Genomic DNA, 22,814 nt, shown 5'->3' with positions numbered 1-22,814 from the left:
TAACAGCATTGCTTGAATTTGTTATGGGTCCAATTCTATTGGCCGAGTGTTGGGTGATACAGTTTGGGTCCCAACCTCAAGTTTGGAAATGCTGCTCTGCCATATCGTCTCTTGTCATATGAGTCCAATAAAACAACACAGCAGTCGTAAGGATGATTTTTAATTAGCACTGCAACCAAACAAATCATATCTTTGGGGAATATAATGTCAAGCCCTTATGATTTATTCTCCAGGGATTCATTTTGTATTCATTTGAATGAATGTGAATAAGGCTTGGAAGCAAGGTTTTATAATTTTCTGTCCAGCTTCAGAACCAAATTTTCTATGCACACCGGGGGAGATACTTAACCTGTCCAGAGCAGCTTTTATGCCACCCTGAGTGCTTCCCCGGTGCAAAACCAAACAACACTGGCCGCTTTACGTCACGCTCAGAGAAAAACAAACAACAACATGGGAACAACAAGCTTCATCAGCAAGAAACATGAATCAAAAAGTTGTTTGCCAACATGCTTGGGAAAAAAAATATAGTTGAGTTATGGCTGCATTGGGACTGGTGGATTTATTGTTCCAGCCAAAGGGCTTAAAAATGGATTTAAAAAAAAAAAATGCCACACAAAATTATGATCCCACATGTTGTTTGCATTTAGCACAGCACATTCATTAATCTTGAATATGCATAATTCTTGGCTTTTAATAAATGCAACAATGGAGTGCTCACCCGCAGGAAAAGACAGACAGCGGCAATTAAGAGTCAGGCGATGACTTTTATGCTCGAACAAGAAGCAATCAGCTGAAACTGCTAGGATTAGAGGAGATACAATGCGCACATCTTGGGTGCACCTGGGAAACGGTGGCAGAAAGAAAGAGGCCCCGCGGCAGCGTAATTGAGCGTAATCTCTGAAGTGATGCGTCACTAATCTGGCACGGAAAGCACACAATTGACACCGTTTTCATGTCGTTTGGTCACACACATATACATTTCTCAAAAATCTCATTATGTGAGGTCAAACCTAATGTCGTGTCGATATTTCCCTTTCTTGCCAACCAATGGAGCAGCAAACCAGACAGGTAAGAATGAGAAATAAACCAAGAAAGACTTGTGACTGCAGAAAAGAAAGTATTAAAGGTCATATATTTATGAACATTTACAGGGAAACTAATTGGCATATTCCAACATTCATTTTTAAAGTGCTCCCTCTTTATCCATTATTATGTATCTTTAATTCAGGGGGTGACAATGGAGTGCACAATCTTAAATTTAAACTAAAGGTTTAACAAATAATACCCTGTAGACTCAAGAGTGTGGCTTTGTGCAAGAAAACCCAGTAACTAATGCAATCCACAACAGCAGCCTTGACATAAATGATGGTATTCAAGGTTCTATTGTATTACCTTCATTATACAGTGAAACGCGAATGTTATCAAGTCCTCCCCCTGCGCTGCAAGAATGCCGTCCTGCCACCTCTTTAATTACAGATTAGTATACATTCGAGCTGGCATCCATGTTTTGCAGGTTTTGTTACCAGGCAACAAAATGGAATATTTAATTACAACGTGTTCCTTGTTGTGTTAGAAAAAGGGCAGAGTCTGAGGCCCGGAAAGGCAGCCTTCCCAACAGCAAAGAGATGCCGCTCCTCCATCCCACCGATCCCGTCGAGCTCCGGCGCCTCAACTTCCAAACGCCCGGTAGGTTTTCCCACAGTGAGGCCGCCGCCTCCCTTTTGTGTGAACCCACATGTCCATCCGCATCTCAAAAATGCACAACCAATCGCTTGCTTTTAGGATTCATTCTTATTTACCATGAGCTGAGTTTCCTCCCCTTTGTTTGTTCATCTTGCTACCACCGCTGCCATTAAAAATTGAATCCAAAAAAAAAAAAAAGCCTTTGCGGCGAGCCTGGCAATAGAAAATCAAATGAGCAGCGCGCAGGTAGACGAGGAGCAGGTGCTCACAGGAGAAACGGAGGGTCACAACTCACAGTTTCCTCCCCGGGAACAGTGCTCAGTGGGGAAGGAAAAAAAAAAAAAAACAAGCGGCAGAAATGCAAGCTTGACACTTCCCTGGCAGCTGTCGTCTTCCTCTGAAGCTGCATTATCCAGGTCATCAAGGCCTGTCATGCTTACTCAGAGCTGTGCAGCACTGCGTGGAAGGCATCCCGCAGCTAGGAAGGCTGGGGGTGAAGGGATGAGGCCAAACGCATCACAGCCCCGCTGTTCCGCTTTGCATACGAGGCATCCGAACATTAAAACTGTGTTTTAAAAAAAGAATTGGTGGCAAATCTTCAGTTACTTTTGGTCTTTTGTAGACGCTGTGGGGTCAACGGCGCCATCATGTGGCCTTCTTTCCTACCTGGAGGGGGTTCCGATGGCGCGTCAGATTTCTTTTGTCACAATTTTTTTTTTTCCCGTCTCGGTCCGACCAAGAGACGGGTCGGACCGAGACCCGGGTCGGGCGTTCAGACACTGTCAATAATGTTGAAATATCAAAGCCGTGTTTTTTTCAGGTCAGCCGGTATGAAAGGAGGGTGAATTATCCCTGCAGGCTCAATTCCAGGGGAGAGGGAGAAAAAAAGAAAAGATTATGCATATTTATGAAAGCTCTTCAATGGTGTTAGGATCATTACAGGCTGTTTCATCCAGGCAGAGGCTGAGAGTGATCTCAACCAGCCTCCCACTATTTCACTCCTCTCTCAAGCCATCATTTCACCCGCCCCACCAAACAGCCTCCTTCTCTGAGAGTCGCCATCTCCACTCAAAAAGGATCAAATGTATTTTCTCTGCCGAACCACGTGTCCGCCTCCTCTCAAGCCCCAAGGGCTCCCACATTAGACCCACCCCGCGCTTTCCCTTCTCCCACCACCTCATCTCTCCTCTCTCACCTTTACACCCCCCCTACCCCCTTCCAAATGGACATTTTCATCTTGAGGGTGCTTGGTGTCTGAGCGACGGTGCGTCGGAAATGGATTTTGAGTAGGTGGGCTGTGGCGGGAAAACAGCCTTCTGCCGTCTTTCAGAGGCAGAGGAAGAGAAGGAGGCCATGTTTCCATTAGCTAATGCCCACTTGTGGCGGTGACAAAAACGTTGACGCACGGTGTTGGAGCGAGAGAGAGTTTTCAACTCGTGTGTTGAGTAACACCGGGGATTTAATTGCCTCGAGGACCTTGGCTGCAGCACTGTTGAAACTCTCTGACTTTACAGCTGCACACCGTTGCACATGAAACAACTCAGTTAACTGCAGGCTGGATCTTTCATGACGGAGACCCTGCAAGTGGGAACATCACCGCATCCATCTTCCACCACACCAGCGTCCCATCTTCAAATCAGAGTCACATCATGTCTCCTTCTCGTCTTTGGTTTCAGTTTTTTCTGGGGACCCACCCCCCCTTCCCTCCTAGCCCCTTTTTGTGACTGTTGACATACAGGCATGGTGGCATGCTGAGCTTCGAGCTTAATGGCATTGTCAATAATAAAAGTCCCATTCAGTACACACACACAGACACAATTCATGCGGCTAGATCTTCTTGAGTGTCTTGCTTCTTTATAGTGAGATGAAGTCATCACATTGCCAGAACATCTGCAGTGTTTTTAACTACACACGCCGTTTCCTCCACAGGTTCAGGTGCCTCCCGTCACCCCAGTAACCTCCATTTGTCAAGTTAGTTGGTCTCAATTCTGCATTTGACATGATTTTTTTTTCAGCTTTCATTTCTTTCTTTTCCTTTGACTTCTGCATAGCCTTATACCCCCATTCCCATCTAATTCATCTGCCGTCTAATGCCGTTTCATCAGGGGAGGCAGTATTTGAAAAAAATAAAATACATAAACCCCCATCACTCAAAGCAAACATCAACACCTGGCTTAACATTCTGAATGTTTCTTTGCTTTGTGATTCGTTATGGGTTTTCCTTTTGGTTTTTTTGTCTTTCCACTGCGCTAACTCAACGCGGCAGCTTCCTCTGTCAGTAACATTTTCTCTCTCTTTAGGGAGAGTACCAGAAGTGTGCTCGATGACTTCTTCATCGGCTTCTGTGTCCATATTCTCTCTTTGAGCATGGCCACTGCTTTGAGTGAACCAGCAAGCCTTAACAAGAGCCACTCTTCCATTTCCCCTGTTGGGCGCACATGCTGCTTTACCGAATGATATCACTGTTGGCTCGCGCCCGATCGGTGCCCTTTTGACGAGACCTGTGGCTGACCAAGAGTCTGTTTGATTGACAGGCATGGCCAGCCACCCTCCAATTCCCATCATGGACCTGGCGGATCATCAGGAGCGCCTGAAGGCCAACGATAACCTCAAGTTCTCACAGGAATATGAAGTAAGTCACGACAGTAAAAGCCATGATGGTCATTTTTTTAGGCAACGCATGCCATTGAGATTGTCTCCCTAATTGGGCCTCTGAGATAAATACATTTTTACTGAATGTAAATTGTTTATGTAGACAGCAAGATTACGATCTCGATCATTACTCGACTTGTTAATTAAATATGAGGGGAATTTATAATTATTCCTGACCGTGATCCTTTACCAAAACAGCCCATTTTGAAAAGGACAACTGTGAGTACAAAGACACACCAGCGAGACAGAAAAAAGCACAGCAAGTGACTTGAACTGTAAAAAGTCAGCTGTAGACATGCTTCTAAAAGGTAAAGACATTTAAAGCAGTAGGTGACCTATATTATGTGACGACGGCGGCCGATTTCATCACTGCGGCATTGAACACACTCATGCAGCTTGCTTAACTTACCCCAGTGACCTTCTATAAACAACCAGTTTGAATAGATGACAAAGCCTAGAGGCATCACTTTCACAGCCCACACTGTGGAGTGCAGTGGGTAGAGCAAACAACACGCCCAGCATGCCGCGTGCTATATATAGGATGCTGTCCTCTTTGTCCAAGAGGGATCCAATGGTTCACCTCTCTGCAGATGGGAGCGACTAATGGGCTACTAGACTGGAGATCTCGAAGGCTACCGATGTACCGATACTTGTCCAAACAGTTAATCACATCTACTCCGCGGCTCAATTTGCTCTGTGGAGCACCATCTGAATAAAAGTGCATCGCAGGAACAGAGGTCGACAGATATACTTGTGCATCATGTAATTTCTGGAAAAGTCCTCCTAGCTTGAGCGCCCTCAGCACGCAGTGGTTTCCTGCATGTCACGCTGTACAGTAGATGGGCTCTCTTGGTTGCACAACACTCATGCAGACTGAAAACAGGAAGCGGGAGAAGGTCCACTCGGGGCCACGGCGTGAGATGGGAACAGTGACCGCCTCTCTGCCCATTTCTTTCTGTGGCTCTGAAAATCTATGAGGTCACCATATGGGTGGCAGCCAAGCCGCCCGATCATTACTGGGCTCCAGCACGCTGAATTCCAATTTCACAGCACTGGAAAGCAATTTTGCAGCCACGCTGAAATGAAGACTTGTTTTTTATGCAATGTTTCAGTCCAACTTTTGGTACATATTATGATAAAATACCAGTTTTACTCCCCTTAATAGTCCCCTAGTCCAAAGTTGCAGTTAATATTCACTATGCCCACACAGTTTATGTTTCTATGAAGGTATCTGTTTATGCAAATGCTTTCACAACTACAGCAGTAAGATGCAGTTTATATCTTGAAATAAAATAATGAACGAAAGACGAGAAGGAATGAACCACCGCCAGCAAACCACAGGTAGTAGAGCAAAGTGACTGCTTAGATAGGTTCATCTTTCTATTCAGATTACATAGTGTGTAGTTTTATCTTATTAGGGTAGAGACTTAAAGATAACACACATATACACACAAATATACAGGTACTACCCGAAAAATTAGAATATCAAGTAGAAGTTGTTTTATTTTGGCAATTTAACATAAAAGATGAAACCAACAAATTTTATTTGAGCCATTACACGCACATCTCAAGCAGTTCCTTGTTGTAACTTTGCTAATTAAGATTTCCAGCTTATTAAAACCACAAACCCAGAAAATTATTGTCAAATTTGAGGGATTTTTTTTAAGCTTCAAGACCTGATCAACAAAATCCAAAGAAATAACAACTTGAAATTTATTGATTTGCATATTATTCCTTTATATAATATGTCAAATTCACCTTTTAAGTTGAACTGCAGAAATACAACAACCTTTTCAGGATATTCTAATTTCCTGGGTAGTACCTGTATATGTATATATATATACATGTATATACACACGCACACACACACACACACATATATATATATATATATATATGTGTGTGTGTGTGTGTGTGTGTGTGTGTGTGTATGGATTTGAAAGACACTGCCGAGCTCATCATTGTGGTTTCACCTTTCGAAAATGGCCTGTCTTAAGAACTTTGGCCAAAAAAGATCAACATCACAGATTCATATTTGAATAAAAGGTATTTTTTCCCCAAGATGCTCATCTTGCATGAGCTGCAAATGATTTGGCCCTGAGATTAACTCAATTTTGCCAATGAATTCCTTATAAGAATAAATGAAGAACTGTTCCAATGGTGCCAAGAATGGCACAGTAATAACAAATACTCTTCTCGCTCACAGTCCATCGATCCCGGTCAGCAGTTTACGTGGGAGCACTCGAACCTGGAGGTCAACAAACCAAAGAACAGATATGCCAACGTGATTGCTTACGACCATTCAAGAGTACTGCTCTCTGCTATTGACGGTATGCCCGCCACCAACATCACTACTGAATGTTGCATTGATTCTATAAACTGTACGGTCAAAAGCCTCTTGAGCCTCTTGAGCCTGTACACATTTTTTTTTTTTTTTTTTTTTTCTTTATAATAGCATTCCAGAGAATTGCTTTGTCAGCTTCAGGTGCTTTCAGAGAAAGTGATGCTTCAGAAAGAGGCTCAAGTCTCCATTGAAATGCTGACTTGAGAATCCAAGTCCAATTGAAAAAGCGACATAAACATGTCAAACATAATTTGAACTTGCATTTTGGAATGGCATCTGCCTTGCACATATAATTTAAAGAAATCCATATCAATCTAAACAGTGCTACACAGTGAAGCACATTGTGTGAGACACAAAAATGGCTGCACTGAAAAAATAAACCATCAGAAGAGAATATTTACGTTCCATTCGCCAAAGTGACAAATTGTCAACAGTCGCTAACAGTTGCTAACAGCTTCCAGTGGCGCCACGGTGGAGAGTTTGTCCTCGATTAGTGATCCAACTCAAATGACTTCAGTCAAACTCCACGGCACATTACAAAAAAACACTGAACATTACAGAGCAGCATTAAAGTGTTGAAAGGCTTTTAAGCCAGCTAAATGTTACTTCCCTGCACCACTTAACAGGAATGAACACACACAGGCACACAACACACACAGACAGACACACACTCATCTATTAATTAACCATTTCCATTGTGCCGCCTTTATTGAGGCTGAAGTAAAATAAACAAAGTAATAGCCGGCTAATGCAACCAAAGTAAAAGACTTGAAAAGCCCTTTCTTGCGCACTCTTGGAAGTACACATAGCTGGAGCCTTCATTAGTCCAGCGCATAAACACATCTGCACAACCATACTGGAGCCTGGTGCAGTGTTAGAGCGCTTCTCAGACAGACGGGGGGACATGAGGGAATCTTCCTCTCGCGCTAAGTCTTGAACAAGACATTCTGCTGGGTGAGATAATGTTTACTGTGACTGAGTTCTCTGAATTTAAAAAAAGGGAATTTGGCACAACACTGGGTAATGTGGAGGAAACGTTTCTCAGGATTCAAGTGCTCCAAAGCAGAAGCAGACTTCAGGACAAAAAAAAACAAAGCTGTTGATTGTAATTGGAAGCCCCAGAACGATATGCACTGGCCTTGTAGATTATTCTAGATTTCTTTTTACAATGTTTTTCATTTGCAGTCAGTAGCCGGGATGTTCAACTTGGAGTCAGTAGTTTCAGCGAGGGTTGAGTCGTCTATTTTACTGCAATGACAGATCCAATAGAATATTCCAAGTTGTACTAAATACCAATAACTCAATGTTATGATGTAAATATTATGGTTATACCAGCACTAAAGACACCATCTTCATGGTCTTTACAGTTCCAGACTTAAAAATGGCCATGTCTTTCTTTGAGAGTCCTCTTCCGAGGAAGACAGCACAGCACAGCGGCAATGTTTATTTCTCATTAAGCCCCGACAGAGAAAAACGGTAGAATCTGCACAAATCCTGAGTGACAGACGGCCGAAAGGAAAAGTCTGTCTCCGCAATTAACAACTCGCCTGCCGCTGATTATTTCATAGTAATTTCTCTTTCAGCTTTCCAGTTTGAAACACAACTGGCTCAGATGTATTTATTCCATGTCCATCACAATAAATGCACAGCAATGCACGGCCGCCTGTCTCCTTCCAAGAGCATCAGCAGCAAAACACAAAGGCAGTTTACAGTTAAAGAGGGAAAAAAATAATGTTGGCTGTGTATTGTGCTGTGTTTTTTTTTTTTTTCAGTATATTCCATTTCCTTTTCCTTATTTTTCCTGTGGAATGAGATACCTGGGCTTGAAAGGGTGCTGGGGAAGTAGGAGGGAAGAAGCAGCGGTTAGAGTGAGGGGATTCTCTGATACGTGGCGACCATGCAGATGAGACTTATCTTGGCCGACCATGTGTGCGCCAAGCCCCTAAAGTGCCAGTGCTGAAGCATTGACTAGCTGTCAGCGCCGTCTTTTCGCCCAGATTGGCGAAAGGCTGTCGGCCTTTCATTTGGTATGAGCAAAAAAAAAAAAAGGGGGGGGGGTAATTGTTTCGCCTTTTTTTTTTTTTTTTGTAGTTTCTTTTTCTGCATGTGAGGTGATGGACTACAAACTGAGGTTTTATCGGCGTGGTAGCAGCAGATATGGGAGAGGGACAAAGTTTCAGTGGATTGAAAATGTGTTTGTGAAGGCAAATGCAAATCGTTTTCAGGATGTTAATCCGGTTTCCAAGGAGACAGTCAAGGCATTTTTTTTAGTCACACCTGACATAATGTGGAGTAACTGGAGGCTCACTTTAAATAAGTCTCAGTCTGTTCTTATTAATCAGTCCTCCCCACCATCTCAACCCCTCGTGCAGGAATCCCCGGAAGCGACTACATAAACGCCAACTACATTGACGGCTACAGGAAGCAGAACGCCTACATCGCCACGCAGGGCTCCCTGCCTGAGACCTTTGGTGAATTCTGGAGGATGATCTGGGAGCAAAGAAGTGCCATCATCGTCATGATGACCAAGCTGGAGGAGAGGTCCAGGGTAAGACACAATCACACAGCCAGTCACTGGCGTGTATCTTCCTTCCTTCTCAACTGAACAAAGGAGGCAAGGCTGAAGAGTTGAAGGGTTAAAGTCAGTCTTCCAAGAAGGCTGATTCAATATATATATATATATACATATATATATATACATATATATATATATGCCACCGTTCAGCTGATCCTGGCCTCTGCGGGAGGCACCAGAGACTCCGTCACCCACTCCGTCCTTTCTCTTTCTCTGTCCGACAGTATTAAGTCCTTACTGATTAGTAGCTCGGCTCACTTCATTAACACAACACGGCTAAAGGCGGCGGATTACAATCAATGAGCGCTGAGAGCCACAGGCCCGGCGCCAGGACGTGTGCTCTCTCTTTAAGCCTGACATGGTCAAAAGGCATTTTCCGTCTCTCCCTGGCACATCTCACTGTGCTCGACAGAGCGCATGAAAGCTTACACAGACTCCATAAGCTACTGACCTTCACACTTTGCCTTTCCATTTCTTTTTATTTTTTTTTTTAAAGAGACTCGCTGGGTGTTGACAGGACTGTGCTGACTCCATCCGCTCCCTATCTTCAAAATCTGCAAAGCAAATACATTCTCCTCGCCGCTCTTTCAACACCGTAGGCACTGTGAAATCCGCGACTCTTCAATTAAATTTTTGTCCACGCTGTGAGGCATCCGTTTCACTCTATATGGGCTTTATGATATGAGAGGACTCCTTGGTGCTGCGGCAGAGGCTTCCCACGTGATGTCTGAAAATGCCTCCCGTTCCCCAGCTTTCTGCTGCATCCTTCTTTGTTATTTGGATGAACTCCGGATAATTGCGGCGACGCCACTGACTCCCATGTGTCAGTGAGATTAATTCACGCAGCTCACGCTCTGCGTTTGTAGCATTTGCATGGAAACTATTGCGACTATTACGGCGCATGAATCACGCGGTGACTCCTGGTGTTGACGCTGTAGCGGCTAATAAGGATATAAAAATGACGCAGTGCACTTGTTGGGTGTCCAACTGGGGTTCAGCTGCTTGCCTGTCTCGGAGCATCGGGAACAGCATTTGAATCAGGGAAGAATCGGGAAGACAAACAGGTCACATCTGAGCTCCTTCTTCCAGCACAAGTTTTTCCCTTCATTCCTGCAGTGATGCTGCACTTGTGCTGGTGGAGCTGTTCTACTGGCCGTTAGGCGGCAAACAAAAGAGATGCGTTCCAACGGAAATAAAGCCCAGGCTTTGTTTCCATTGGAAAGTGTGTTTATCTTGGCCATTGCAAGCACTTCAGGAACGGCATTAAAGAGCTTTCAAACCATTTGCTTCATTACTTACTTTTGTTTTCAATGTATAAACATTTTTTTTTTTTTTTTTTAAAGGAATAAAGGGATTGCACTCTCGCGTTACTTGAGAAGCTTTTAACGCACTTCAATCCGTCTCCACTCCAGGTAAAATGTGACCAGTACTGGCCAACAAGAGGGACCGAGACTTACGGCCTCATCCAGGTGACGCTGTTGGACACAGTGGAGCTAGCGACATACTGCGTCCGGACGCTTTCCCTTTTTAAAGTAAGGAGCACTCGGATATCACACGGCAGCTACCGCCACAGCCGCACGCTGACCTCTCTCTCCAATCCAACCTGCGTCTTCAGAACGGCTCCAGCGAGAAGAGGGAGGTGAGGCAGTTCCAGTTCACGGCCTGGCCAGACCACGGGGTGCCCGAGCACCCCACCCCCTTCCTGGCCTTCCTCAGGCGGGTGAAATCGTGCAATCCTCCAGACGCGGGGCCCATGGTGGTACACTGCAGGTGAGAAACAACGTGGTCGCATGGAAAACATCCTCAAGCATGAAATTGATTTTGCTCTCTCCATTTGCTGTAATGAATACATGAATACATATGACAAAACACAATGCACTCATGGTTATTTAGAGGTCTGCGTGTGAGTCATTTTTGCGGGGATAATGGGGGCTTCAACAAGCAGAACAGGGAGCGGCTTTCACGGAGGGCAATTTCAAATTTGAATGTTCCCTCAAAAATCATGACAAAAAAAAAAAAGTTACATTGCCTTCAGCAGACACACATCACTTCCCACACGCAGACCTGTCGGGGTTTCCTGCCACACATCAGCAGCCCACTAGTTGACTGGGCTTATCCCCGAGGTAATTTCACGTGAAACAAAGGTTGTTTTTTTTTTCTGTTTTTTGCTAACGCAACTTCCTCCTGCAACCACACAAGAAACCAAACTCTGAACAGAGAGGCCCAGGAGATGTAGCGCAGACTTCTGGCACCACTTGAACTCAGAAAAAAAATAATAAATAAGAGGCCACAAAGAAAGCCAGCGAGTGAAGAGTGAAAGGAAAGGCAGGAGAGATGCAAAGGCGGAGATAGAGGGCGCAAAAAAGTTGTGTCAGAGCCACGACAAAGGCGAAGGGGGATTACTGAAGAATTTGAATAACAAAACCGAAGTGGAGTGAATCAGAGAAAGCGGAGAAAGTGGCTTTAAAGTGAAAGAGCAAACTCCTTACAATGAAGCATTAATGTGAGAATTAATGTCAGTTTGCAGATTTGGCCGCCTCATCAGATACAGCCGTTCCTTCCCGGGCTGCAAATCCTCTCTGCAAATCCCCCTTGAGAGGCATTTTCTCACTTCATGTCTGACCACCAATTAAAAAAAAAAAAAAAAAAAAGATAAAAAAACCCAAGCATTTTTTCATTTACAGCCTAAGCAGCATTACATGTTTTATGCTAATTTTGCTGAAGCCTTAAAACACACACAGAGACACACACGCAGCTGAGGAGGAAAAGTGAGCAGAAAATAATAATAATATTTATTTTAATTTTAATAATAAAAAATAATAACTCTTACTGCTTGTAATTAACAGACTCTTATGAGCACTTCATGAATTAGTTCTGCAAATAAGAATAGCAGATTATGGACAAATTTAAAATGCATCACGTCCTTCTTGCCTTCTTTAAGTGGGGAATGAGGGTGAAATTTAAAATGCACTGCTTCTTCCTCTGGAGGAGTCGACTTGGGGCCTGGTTGTTTGTACTCATTCCGGCAAGTCTTCCTTTGTCTGGGGACACAATTAAGTACAGTATGTTGACTTTTCAGAGCTGTGGGCAGCGTTTATCCCATGTTTTCCAATTATCAAGTATAAACTTGACCCACCCATCAAGATATAAGGAGCCATTCTCTCTTACTAAGTGATTAATTGCATTGTTTTTTTATGGTTCAGGCTGAAGAGAAAAATTGAGTAGATCCACAAAATGCTCATTTAGCAACAATACTGCAACCTGTTACTGTGCTTCTGCAGCTGATGTTAGTTAGAACCCACCACTGCTGTGGAGCGAACTTCTGTCCCACCTCTTTCTGGTCCCTGTTTTTTCATTATAGATGCCACATCACATTGTTTGCCTCTGAGTCATTGGATTTTGACTATCAGCCAAGACAAAGTACCAATTTGATAATGTGGCAATGAATTAAAGAAAAAAAAAAGTAATACAGATACAGATACTGCCCCGTGAAAGTTTTGTTTTGTTTTGTTTTGTTTTTTTATCTTGTTTTAACAACACTATCCAACATGATACCTTTTTATATTACGCTCATCACAAGTTGTGTTATTTAGTCTCAATTAAAATCAATTAAACAACATATTTTTTTTTGTATGTGACTTCACAGTCAAGTGGAGATTAATTAGTCAGCTGTCAGCACATTCTAGTTGGGGGAATGAAATCATGCAATCCGCCCTGATTTTCAATGACGTGATCAGATCGGGACATCGCTAGTTCACACAAGCCCCCTGGTCAGGTGCGGTGCCCTTGAAGGGGACGATGGTGAGGAAACAAACCAATTCTCCGAGCGCTTCAACTTCTACTCTCCACGGCTGGTATCTTTGTAGTTATATAACTGCCTTCCTTGTCCTTACTGAGAACAAATATGAGTCACTCGCATGCAGCCATACAAGAAGCTGCCTCTAAACACACAGTTTAGGACAGAACTTGGGGAAACCCATTGTGGTCAGTGCATCAGCGCTTTTCCACCACAATGGATTTGGTTAAAGTAACAAAGCTTCCCTGTTGGAAAAATAAAACGTGGCCTTCTCATTGCCACAGAGAGCTGCCACGCTTTTCATGCTTTTTTTTTTTTAAAAGAGTAACTCAAACAGGAAAAAAGACAGGGGATGACTCAGGAGTGCATCCACACACACACACAAAAAAAAACTTGAGCCACCACCACTGCTTTCAAGTTTCAAAAGAAAAATTGCTCCCGTCTCTCAAGTTCAAGCAGCAGCAGCCCTGTGACGAGTATTGTGGCCTGCAACTACAAATCCTCTTTAATGAGCAAAGATTTTATTAAAAAGGAAAAAGAATCCGAACATTTCATGTCTGAGCCGAGAGCAAGTGACTGCTTCGATTCACTTTCCGTCCTCTGAAAGCGTGTGAAAAGAACAAACTGTGTGGCCCAAATTGCCAGCGATGAACTGATCCTGTTGAATTTAAGTTGCTGTTCGATTGGCAGCGGCCGGAAAACGCTGACAGGTTAGCTGACGCCGGGCGATTTGGTAACAATACGTGGGTAATTGCTTTCACCGCCGCTTGCACTTTATCTTAGTGCGACTCAATGCAGCTGCATTTCGCTCTCGACTCGCTCCCTCCCAGGCCTGCTATTCCCCAAGCGCCTGGAAAGCATATTAGTCTGACGCCTAATGTGCGTGGACGTCCGAAGCGGCTGGTCCTGAAAAGGCTGCTGTCAGGTCGTTACTGCCATCAGTCCGCTGGGTCCTCTCCCTCGGACAAATCGCACGGCTTCCAATGTTGGGCACTCGCCAGGGCCTGAATCTCGTGCGCGTTCCGAGCACTTCCCCCCCTGGTAAATTGCGTGGGTCTCGGTGCAAGCTGCTCATCTCCCTCCCATGTCCCATTGGGAAGGACACTGGTCACAGTGGTGGGGTGTCTCCTCAATATAAGGCAACTTTATCTCGGGTTTCCTCACCTCATCTCCCCCTTGTCCCCATCACTCCGGCTCAGAGGCGTCACTCTGTCAGTTACCCTCTCGCCGGTCATCACTCTCCCACACTCTGGCCGGCGTAGACAAATCTTTCCAGATTGAGAGGAGCCGGACCAAAGGGACAAGCGTCCCTCGTTAGTGCGATCCACTCGCCCAGGCGTCCTCACCCCAGAGACATTTCTTCATCGGATGCCCGAGAGATGCCTCCATGTTTTGTTTTTTTTGTTTGTTTTTTTTTTTTTTCTTTTACCAAAATTCACTTTTTTTTTTTTTTAGTCAAGAATTTCAAGTTGAGACCCATTCAGCCAATGTCAGCCACTGTGCGCGCTTATTCCATTTGCAGCACAGTTCTTGTGCAGCATGGCACATTAGGCAGCCAGTCCCCCCCCCCCCCCCCCCCCTCCCCCCCCAGGACAAACTTTGCTCCCTCTTTAGTTTCCTCTCTCTCCTCTCACCCCCCTCTGCCCCGTCCGTTCCTTGGAGCAAATGATAAACAAACGCTCCATCAGTGGGGGAAAAAAAAAAAAGGGGGGGGGCACGAGCGCATGCTGCACACCTTGTAGGCATGTCACGTTAATGGATTGAACCTATTTACTTTGGAAGTGCCAAGTGCAAGGACTATTCAGCGCTGTGCTCTGCAGGAGGCGGGAGGAGGGTTTAAGGAACAAGACGCCGGCGTGGTAAACAAATTGTCAGTGGAAAAATAAATAAATATTACGAGAGGGGGTAAATGTTTGCAGATTGTCAGCGGTCTTTAAAAAAAAAAACAAGTTTACAGTTCTATGACACCTTTTCCTTCCCCCACCCCCTGAATAATTTACACAGCAATTTAAAAGAGAGTAAATGAAGAGGCTCGTCCTTCATGGCCTCCTCGGAAGTCCTCAAGCTCTTCAGCTGCACTCTGATTCTCTCATGGCAATAATCAATGCCAGCTGCGTTGCTCAGAAGTTCACGTTGCAAAAACCCAACTTTTGCATCTGTGCATCCGCAGTCAGCTCTGCGTTTGCGAGTGTGTGTGTGTGTGTGTGTGTGTGTGTGTGTGTGTGTGTGTGTGTCGCAGAGATAAAGGTTAAATGTTGTCTTTGCCTGAGTGATTAGTCCTGATGGGTTGGAGAGCGCAGGTGGGGTCCGGAGGGGAGAGATTAGATTTCAAAGCCAGCAGTGAGCACACCGAAGGCTGCGACTGGCTAACCCTCTTCTCCACACGCCGTGCCACTTCACATTTAATTACACTTCAAGTCAAATGGCCTATCCTACAGAGGAAAACTTGCCACCGAGAGTTTGCCTCATCCGCTGCAAGAGAAGGGAGTTTGTCAAGCAACTGCGAGAGTCGCTTTCTGCCCTCGGATGTGCGAGACAGGAGAGCACCGGCGCACACGCGCTCTCTGAATGATGGCTCAACACCAGAGACAGAAATACTTTTTCTGAGTGTTTGTTTGTTGTTATCTTTTTCCCTGCAGTGCTGGCGTGGGACGCACAGGGTGCTTCATTGTGATTGATGCCATGCTGGAACGCATCAAGCACGAGAAGACGGTGGACATCTACGGGCATGTGACACTAATGCGAGCCCAGCGTAACTACATGGTGCAGACGGAGGACCAGTACGTCTTCATACACGACGCGCTGCAGGAGGCTGTCAACTGCGGCACCACCGAAGTGCCCGCCAGAAACCTATACGCCTACATCCAGAAGCTGACGCAAATAGAGGGAGGGGAGAACGTCACTGGCATGGAACTTGAGTTTAAGGTACGCGCTCGGGGGTTGGAACGGCTTTACAGGCGACTTGGAAACACTGTAAATGTTGCTGGGTCGCCCTCAATTCAAAGCCGTACACCAAATATGAGCGGAATCACATCCGACTCCCATGTTTTGAGTCACATCCTGTCACGGTATCATTGATTGGCTGCTCACGAGATCCAGTTGGACCCCTCAGACTGGATGGGGCCTGCGGTTTCCTCTCTATTTCAGCAGAATGACTCACTTGTGTAACCCGGCACAGGATAATTTCCTTCCCTTTTCCAGTCCCCCCCTTTCCTTGAGCAGCAGGGTCTTGGTTTACATGAAGATGCCAAACACAGGTTTCCTCCACCACAAAGCAGTTGCCAGTGAGACTTGGGCAACAGGCTCTGCAGTGTGACGCTGGACTGGCCTTATTGTACAATTTCATTCTGCCCTGCCCCCAGCAGTCTGCCGAACACGTGCTGTTGCCTTGCTAGTCACGCACCGACTGTGGTGCTTGGTTGATGGATGCTGATTCCTCTAAGTGATGATAAACAAGTTAGATTGCACCGCACTCGTGTCCACTTCAAGCAGGCTGGAATATCCACTTCCCTATCCTGTCATCATAGCGTGCTGTTTCTTTTTCTTTTTTTTTCCACCAACAAAGGCAAATCACAATGGTAATCACTTCGATACCATTTCCATACTTTAATGTCTAGCGGAGAACAACAAAAACAAGACAACCAGAAGACGTTATGAACCACTGCATGCTTTTTATAGACCACTCAGGGCCAGATCCACAAAGCGATTGCCCGGCTTTTGCGCCAGAAACTGCGTGTAAATAGCTGTATATCTTATATACAGATGGGCATAGACTACAGTATATATGCCAATATTTTAGATAGGCTATGAAAATTACAAATGGTACTCAGGTGTTGGTGACCAACGTGGCCTCACTTGTCGCCGATTCAAATCCATGTCATTTTCTCTCTTCCAATGCAGCGTTTAGCGAACACGAAAGCCCACACATCACGATTCATCAGTGCCAACCTCCCCTGCAACAAGTTCAAGAACCGCCTTGTCAACATAATGCCATACGAGTCCACACGAGTGTGTCTTCAGCCCATTCGAGGAGTCGAAGGCTCCGACTACATTAATGCCAGCTTTATCGATGGTTACAGGTAGGTGCCAAGACCAACAGCTACCTGCAAGGTGGCCGGTATAAGATATAACCTCTGGATAAACGTTCACAATGAAATGTTTGAACGTCAATGGCATTATACAGTTTCTAACACAGTAAATACATCTCTGCAGGCAACAGAAAGCCTACATTGCCACACAGGGACCACTGGCAGAGACCACAGAGGACTTCTGGAGAATGCTCTGGGAGCACAACTCTACTATTGTTGTAATGCTGACCAAGCTCAGAGAAATGGGCAGGGTATGCACGCTCCTTTCTTTAAGTGCAGCACACAAAAATGCGTGGGGACTAAGATAAAAAAAACAACAAAAACACACGCTTTCAAGTGGGAGATTAAAAAAAAAAAATACTCACTGCAAGAAATTCCAAGAATGAAGCATGTAAAGAATGCTGTGGCTCATCATGGTCCCCCTCCCTCCCAACAGGAAAAATGCCACCAGTACTGGCCAGCAGAGAGGTCGGCGAGATACCAGTACTTTGTGGTGGACCCCATGGCCGAGTATAACATGCCCCAGTACATTCTGAGGGAGTTCAAAGTCACTGACGCCAGGGTAAGCAGACAGCAATTTGTCGAGTCAAGAGACAGAAGCAAAAGTTTGACGCTGAGAGGAATTTGTTCGACAGACAGAGACACAAGGATCACAGCACTCCTCATTAGCCCAATATTTTTTTGACACTGTGTCAAGTTTTTGTTTACTCCAAACTATGGCCCTAAGTGTAACATGGGCATTAATATATTTCTGGTGGAAATGTGACACATGTCAATGTGTCGAAAAACAAATGTGGCGCCGGCAGCACACAGCTGCCACAGTTTTTAATTCCATCAAAGGCTTACGCAGATAAATGGCGCAGGCTTCCCGTCTTTGTAGTTGGTGTTACCCCGTCTCTTCAATGGGATTGCTCTCCTTATCAAGGGGATACAATATCACTTAAGTAATGCACACCCCTCGCAGACGATTCTCAGAACACCCAGTCAAGGGGGGCACATCAAAGGAATTAGCATCTCTGGCGCAAACGTTTAATACATTCAGGAAAAATACCAGGCATCTGCAAGAACAAAACATTTTCTAAGATGCTTCAAATATGGTGCCTGGGCACTCTTTCTGCATGTGCACCATCTTGCACTGGAAAAACCATAAAGCGGTGGATCACTATGACAATCATAGAATGAGCAGCAACAATGTGCAGACGACCTACAGTGTGGCTCCCTGAGTTTCATTTGCTCTGTAAATTCTTCATTTCCAATCATCTTTTTCACAGGATGGGCAGTCACGGACAGTAAGGCAGTTTCAGTTCACGGACTGGCCCGAACAAGGAGTGCCAAAGTCAGGAGAAGGATTCATCGACTTCATCGGCCAAGTCCATAAAACAAAAGAGCAGTTTGGCCAAGATGGACCGATCTCGGTCCACTGTAGGTAAGCAGCCAGCAGCAGAGATGGACGGAGAGAATGTCCCTGTCAACGCAATATTCTGACTCACAGCTACCGTGTCCGGATATATGCAGCATCATTTCCGTGCATCTTTGTGAACTCTGTGCCTTCTCTTGGACAGCGCGGGTGTTGGTCGGACCGGAGTTTTCATTACCCTCAGCATCGTCTTGGAGCGAATGAGATACGAGGGCGTAGTAGACATCTTTCAGACGGTGAAAATGCTGAGGACGCAGAGACCAGCTATGGTGCAGACGGAGGTGAGGAGATCACATACGTACAAACTACACATTGTCGACAACAAATCTTGTCAGTGACGGGGTTCTCATGTTCTGTTCAATCCATTCACTTTAATACGTCCTCTTGCCTCTGGTGGAGACTGAGATGCATTCTTTTTTGAAACAATCTACTGTATTCTGACCACTATATCCAATCCTATCAAGTTAATTCAAAAATACATTACTAAACGGCCACTGCTTCTTCACACAGCAGCATGTATTCTCTCGACGTTTTAAAAATAAGCAAAATAAGTGGAAACTTTCCAAAATGTGTTTACTCGGACAGCCAATTAATACCGCAAATGCAGTATATTTTAACAGTGATGGTGCCTTAAAAGAAAATTTACACCTTTCTTTTTCATTTGTCTTGTTTTCTAGGATCAATACCAGTTTTGCTACAGAGCCGGACTGGAATACCTGGGAAGCTTTGATCACTATGCAACGTAGGAGACCCATTATTGGAAAGAAAAAAAAAGCGGAGGGCCCTCTGGAACGTAAACCCAGACAGCCTCTCTTCTGAGCCATAAATTCCTGTTTGAGAAAGTACTCCTAAACTCCTTGCTAACAACTCATTAAGTGTTGGATGTGTGACATGACTCATCAAAAAACAAATAGGATTATTCACAGAGGACCAAGTATTTCCCAATGAAACTTTGCCGTCACTCGGAACAACGGGAATCCTGACTGTTGGAGCATCACACAGAAAACTTTTGCTTTCGCTTCAAGGATTCGTTTTGGCGTTCATAAAACTTAATGAAACCAACGTGACAGAAAACAGGAAGTGAACAATAATGACATCGTCAGAAATGCATCAGTGACTCTGAACCCATTTATGAGAGTTATTGATGGCACACAGGACTGTGGGGGGGGGATAAACTCAATGCACAGTGTAAAGAACAAAAAAAAAATCTGTTTCACAATCAACAGTGACAACCCATCAAAAAAAAGAAGATAACGCTTGGTCCACAAGAGCAGGACAGACTTAAAGTAATAATGAATAAATACCTGTTTTTGCTGTCACAATGTTCATCTTCTAAATTTTTTCAGGAGAGGGTAGAGTTAAAAATGATCTATAAGATAAAATAAAAAAAAAGTTATTAATTTAGTTTTTTAGTACTTTATTATTCAGCGGATGTGCTTTTTTTTTTTAAATGTGTGAATTTCCTTTTTTACACAAATTTATCACACGGGAGAAGGTGATAAAAAAAAATGTATTTACGTACATATTATTTTTTAAGCAGTAGAGCTGTTCTGATATATGCTTTTTGCAGAGAATATATTGGCCTTTTTCTTTTCTTTTTTTTGTTTTCTATATTTGTTCCCCCACAAAAAAGAGACACACGACAAAAAGTTGTCTTTTTTTTTTGTTTTTTTTTTTGTTTTTACCTTTTCCATAACCAGCAACTTAATTACTCCCATGGGATAAAAACTGGGGCTTTGTGGAATCAACAGGAATGAGCAAAGTATGAAGTTGCTGCTACCGATTATCTTAGTTCTTCCATGTTAAAGGGGGATGACAGAGGGAACCTGATGGATTGGATGAAATACAGAAATATATTGAACAGAGTATCAAATATATGTGAAAACTATATTAAAATAAAATAAAAAACTATCACATTTTAAATATATTGATAAAGAACACTATTTATGAGTCTAAATTATATGAAATATGAATATTTATGAAAGCTTCCAAATTGAGAACCATGTTCTGGGGAGGATGAAATAAGGATTTTCTGTTTTGTTTTGTTTTTTCCCACTGGAATGCACATCAGTAGGACTAAATTGTATCGATTCAGTGCATCTTTTATTGTGCAATAATTTAGATTATTTTTCTTCTTTTTATGGTTATTAAAATATGGTTATGTGGATATGATGTGGACATGTTACTCATGATATTGTTGCCCCTCCCGTTCTCTTATTTGACCCCTGCAGCCAAGTGTGGAAGTGGGAGTGTCAGATGTCATTCAAACAATTCCTGGTGGTGCATTTAGGATTTTATTTTTTTTTTTTTTGTCAACTCTCATCCCATATGTTATTGGAGGCCAAGGGGTCAAAAAGATGCAATCACGCTCCACACAATAGGGCAAAGTACAAAGACGTCACTTTCTTGTGGTTCTTTAAAACGTCTGTTACAGTTATCCCATGTTTTGTTTCCTCCCCATTTTTGCATTTAGAGTGCCTTATATTTGCGCCGGTTTTTATAAATGTTTCATTTAACATTGTAATGTGTAACCGTAAAGTAACCTAGGCATTTAGTGTCGATATTACTGTGCCATTCATTTAACTTCAGTATTAATTTGTCATATGAGATTTATATATATGCAAATAAGAAAATTTCAGAGCTCATATTTTTCATTTTCAGTGGCCTTATTGTGGCTGAGTGAAATGGAATAAAGTAGGTTTTATTACTGTAGACTACAGAAAATAACACACAAATCAATAAAAAAAAAAAGAATATATATATTTAAAAATGAACAGGGGCTGGGGTTGAGATTGCAGGGAAAGGGGCGTTTGATAAAAGGTCACCACCACAGTCACATCACACAGCTTTGTTCACGAAGAAAAGCAGTCTGTCAACCTAGAACTTCAAAAACAAAGACAAATGCACAGTGGATCACGGAAGGGTTCTCCTCTTCATGCCTTAGGTTTTGAATTCAAAGTTTTAACGTTCTGTTAAACCCGACAATCCTGCAAACGCACGTCATGTTCCCGTCATCGCACTCCGCAGCGTCTGTCCCGTCTCGTCCGGTCCCGTCCCATCCTGTCCCGTCCCGTCCCGTCCCGTCCCAACCCTCACTGATGGCTTTGTGGATGTGCATTCCAGGTGCTTTCTTTCCCTTGCAACCCAAGCAGCTCAGTGCTTTAAGATTATTTGTTTATGTTGTCGCTGAACGCTCACCTTGGTCACTTTGTCAGACAATTCTCGAGACACGGAAATTGTTTAAGCTCACGGTGGCTCGTTTTTGTGTTGAGTTCAAGCCGTTAATTTTTCCCATCCTGTTTTTTTTCTTCCTATTCTGAGTATTTTCTTTCTTTTTTTCATGCATGGTGAAACATTGATTGGCCAGCCGCTGGCCTGGTAGGAAGATTTGCACTTTCTCTATCTTTGTACTATGCACTGCCCTATTGATTCTAAACCCAATAATATATTACTTGAACCCATTACGGAAGAAAAAAACAACAACATCTCCTTGAGCGTTCACTTTGTGTGTATGTAAATAACACAAAACGGTATCAACTCTAGAAAAAGACAAAAAAAAAAAAAAGAAGTTTGTGATGAAAAAGAGCATCCGGTCCGATGCCATGGTAACTCCAGCAGACAACTTCAGAAGAATCTGTCCCCCCCCAAACCATCTGTTCTTGTGGCTTTGCCATTCAAGCTTGGAGTGTCATTAACAGAAATAAGCGTTGTGTTCTCTCCTCTCTCTATCTATCTCTCGTCTGGATGCATAGACTGAAAATTAAATAATGGAATTGTAAAAAAAAATAAAAAAAAATGGCTTGTTAAAAGATCATACAATTACCTCTGATTAGTTGTAAGCGTAAACTGTTTCTTTTTTTCTGAATGAAAGGAGTGCTTTTTATTTTCTTACTTAGGTTCCATTGGTGGCGAAAGAAGTCTGTATGAAAAATCAGTTCTTTGCTGACACAAGTTCCATTTGTTATAAATGAATTCTATTAAAAAATGTCAGTGTTATGCATCGCTGTTTCACTTGTTTCCCTCCACCTCGCTGTGACTGCCAGAGACTGATGGGTCTATTTTACCCCCTGCTGGTCCGGGTCTAACACATTATCGCAAGTTCACTCAGGAAAAACAGAAGAAAAAAAAAAAAGTGGGGTAGAAATTGAGCTTGGCCACATTTGGATAGATGTCCTCCACTGTGGTTTACGTATCAATGATGTCAGAGGAGCACACCATGCAAATGTGGAGCAATGTTGTTTTAAATGTGCATGAAATGT

General features: G+C 43.6%; 1 protein-coding gene across 24 annotated transcripts in view; it reads left to right on the top strand.

Moving 5' to 3' along the window:
* LOC142894201 (receptor-type tyrosine-protein phosphatase delta) overlaps positions 1 to 22,551 on the top strand; it is a 167,300-nt gene extending 144,749 nt beyond the window's left edge. For 8 of the 24 annotated variants that reach the window (XM_076035428.1, XM_076035442.1, XM_076035434.1 and 5 more), the window contains 15 exons: positions 1,057 to 1,068; positions 1,574 to 1,686; positions 3,613 to 3,654; positions 4,218 to 4,315; positions 6,542 to 6,665; positions 9,052 to 9,227; positions 10,667 to 10,786; positions 10,870 to 11,024; positions 15,690 to 15,975; positions 16,951 to 17,129; positions 17,263 to 17,389; positions 17,575 to 17,700; positions 18,410 to 18,564; positions 18,701 to 18,836; positions 19,233 to 22,551. In XM_076035428.1, coding sequence (XP_075891543.1) covers positions 1,057 to 1,068; positions 1,574 to 1,686; positions 3,613 to 3,654; positions 4,218 to 4,315; positions 6,542 to 6,665; positions 9,052 to 9,227; positions 10,667 to 10,786; positions 10,870 to 11,024; positions 15,690 to 15,975; positions 16,951 to 17,129; positions 17,263 to 17,389; positions 17,575 to 17,700; positions 18,410 to 18,564; positions 18,701 to 18,836; positions 19,233 to 19,301 — 1,918 coding nt within the window. In that variant the 3' untranslated portion in view covers positions 19,302 to 22,551. The remainder of the gene's footprint in view (positions 1 to 1,056; positions 1,069 to 1,573; positions 1,687 to 3,612; positions 3,655 to 4,217; positions 4,316 to 6,541; positions 6,666 to 9,051; positions 9,228 to 10,666; positions 10,787 to 10,869; positions 11,025 to 15,689; positions 15,976 to 16,950; positions 17,130 to 17,262; positions 17,390 to 17,574; positions 17,701 to 18,409; positions 18,565 to 18,700; positions 18,837 to 19,232) is intronic. The other 16 variants (XM_076035451.1, XM_076035449.1, XM_076035450.1 and 13 more) reach the window with 3 other exon arrangements.
* The last annotated feature ends 263 nt before the right edge of the window (positions 22,552 to 22,814 follow it).

This window comes from Nelusetta ayraudi, unplaced genomic scaffold (genome assembly GCF_046127955.1).
Source record: "Nelusetta ayraudi isolate G7.1 ecotype Tasmania unplaced genomic scaffold, CSIRO-AGI_Nayr_v1 ptg000042l, whole genome shotgun sequence".
Classification (NCBI taxonomy): domain Eukaryota; kingdom Metazoa; phylum Chordata; class Actinopteri; order Tetraodontiformes; family Monacanthidae; genus Nelusetta; species Nelusetta ayraudi.
The sequence above is the reverse complement of the archived record's forward strand: the minus strand, read 5'-3'. Positions and strand labels throughout refer to the sequence as shown.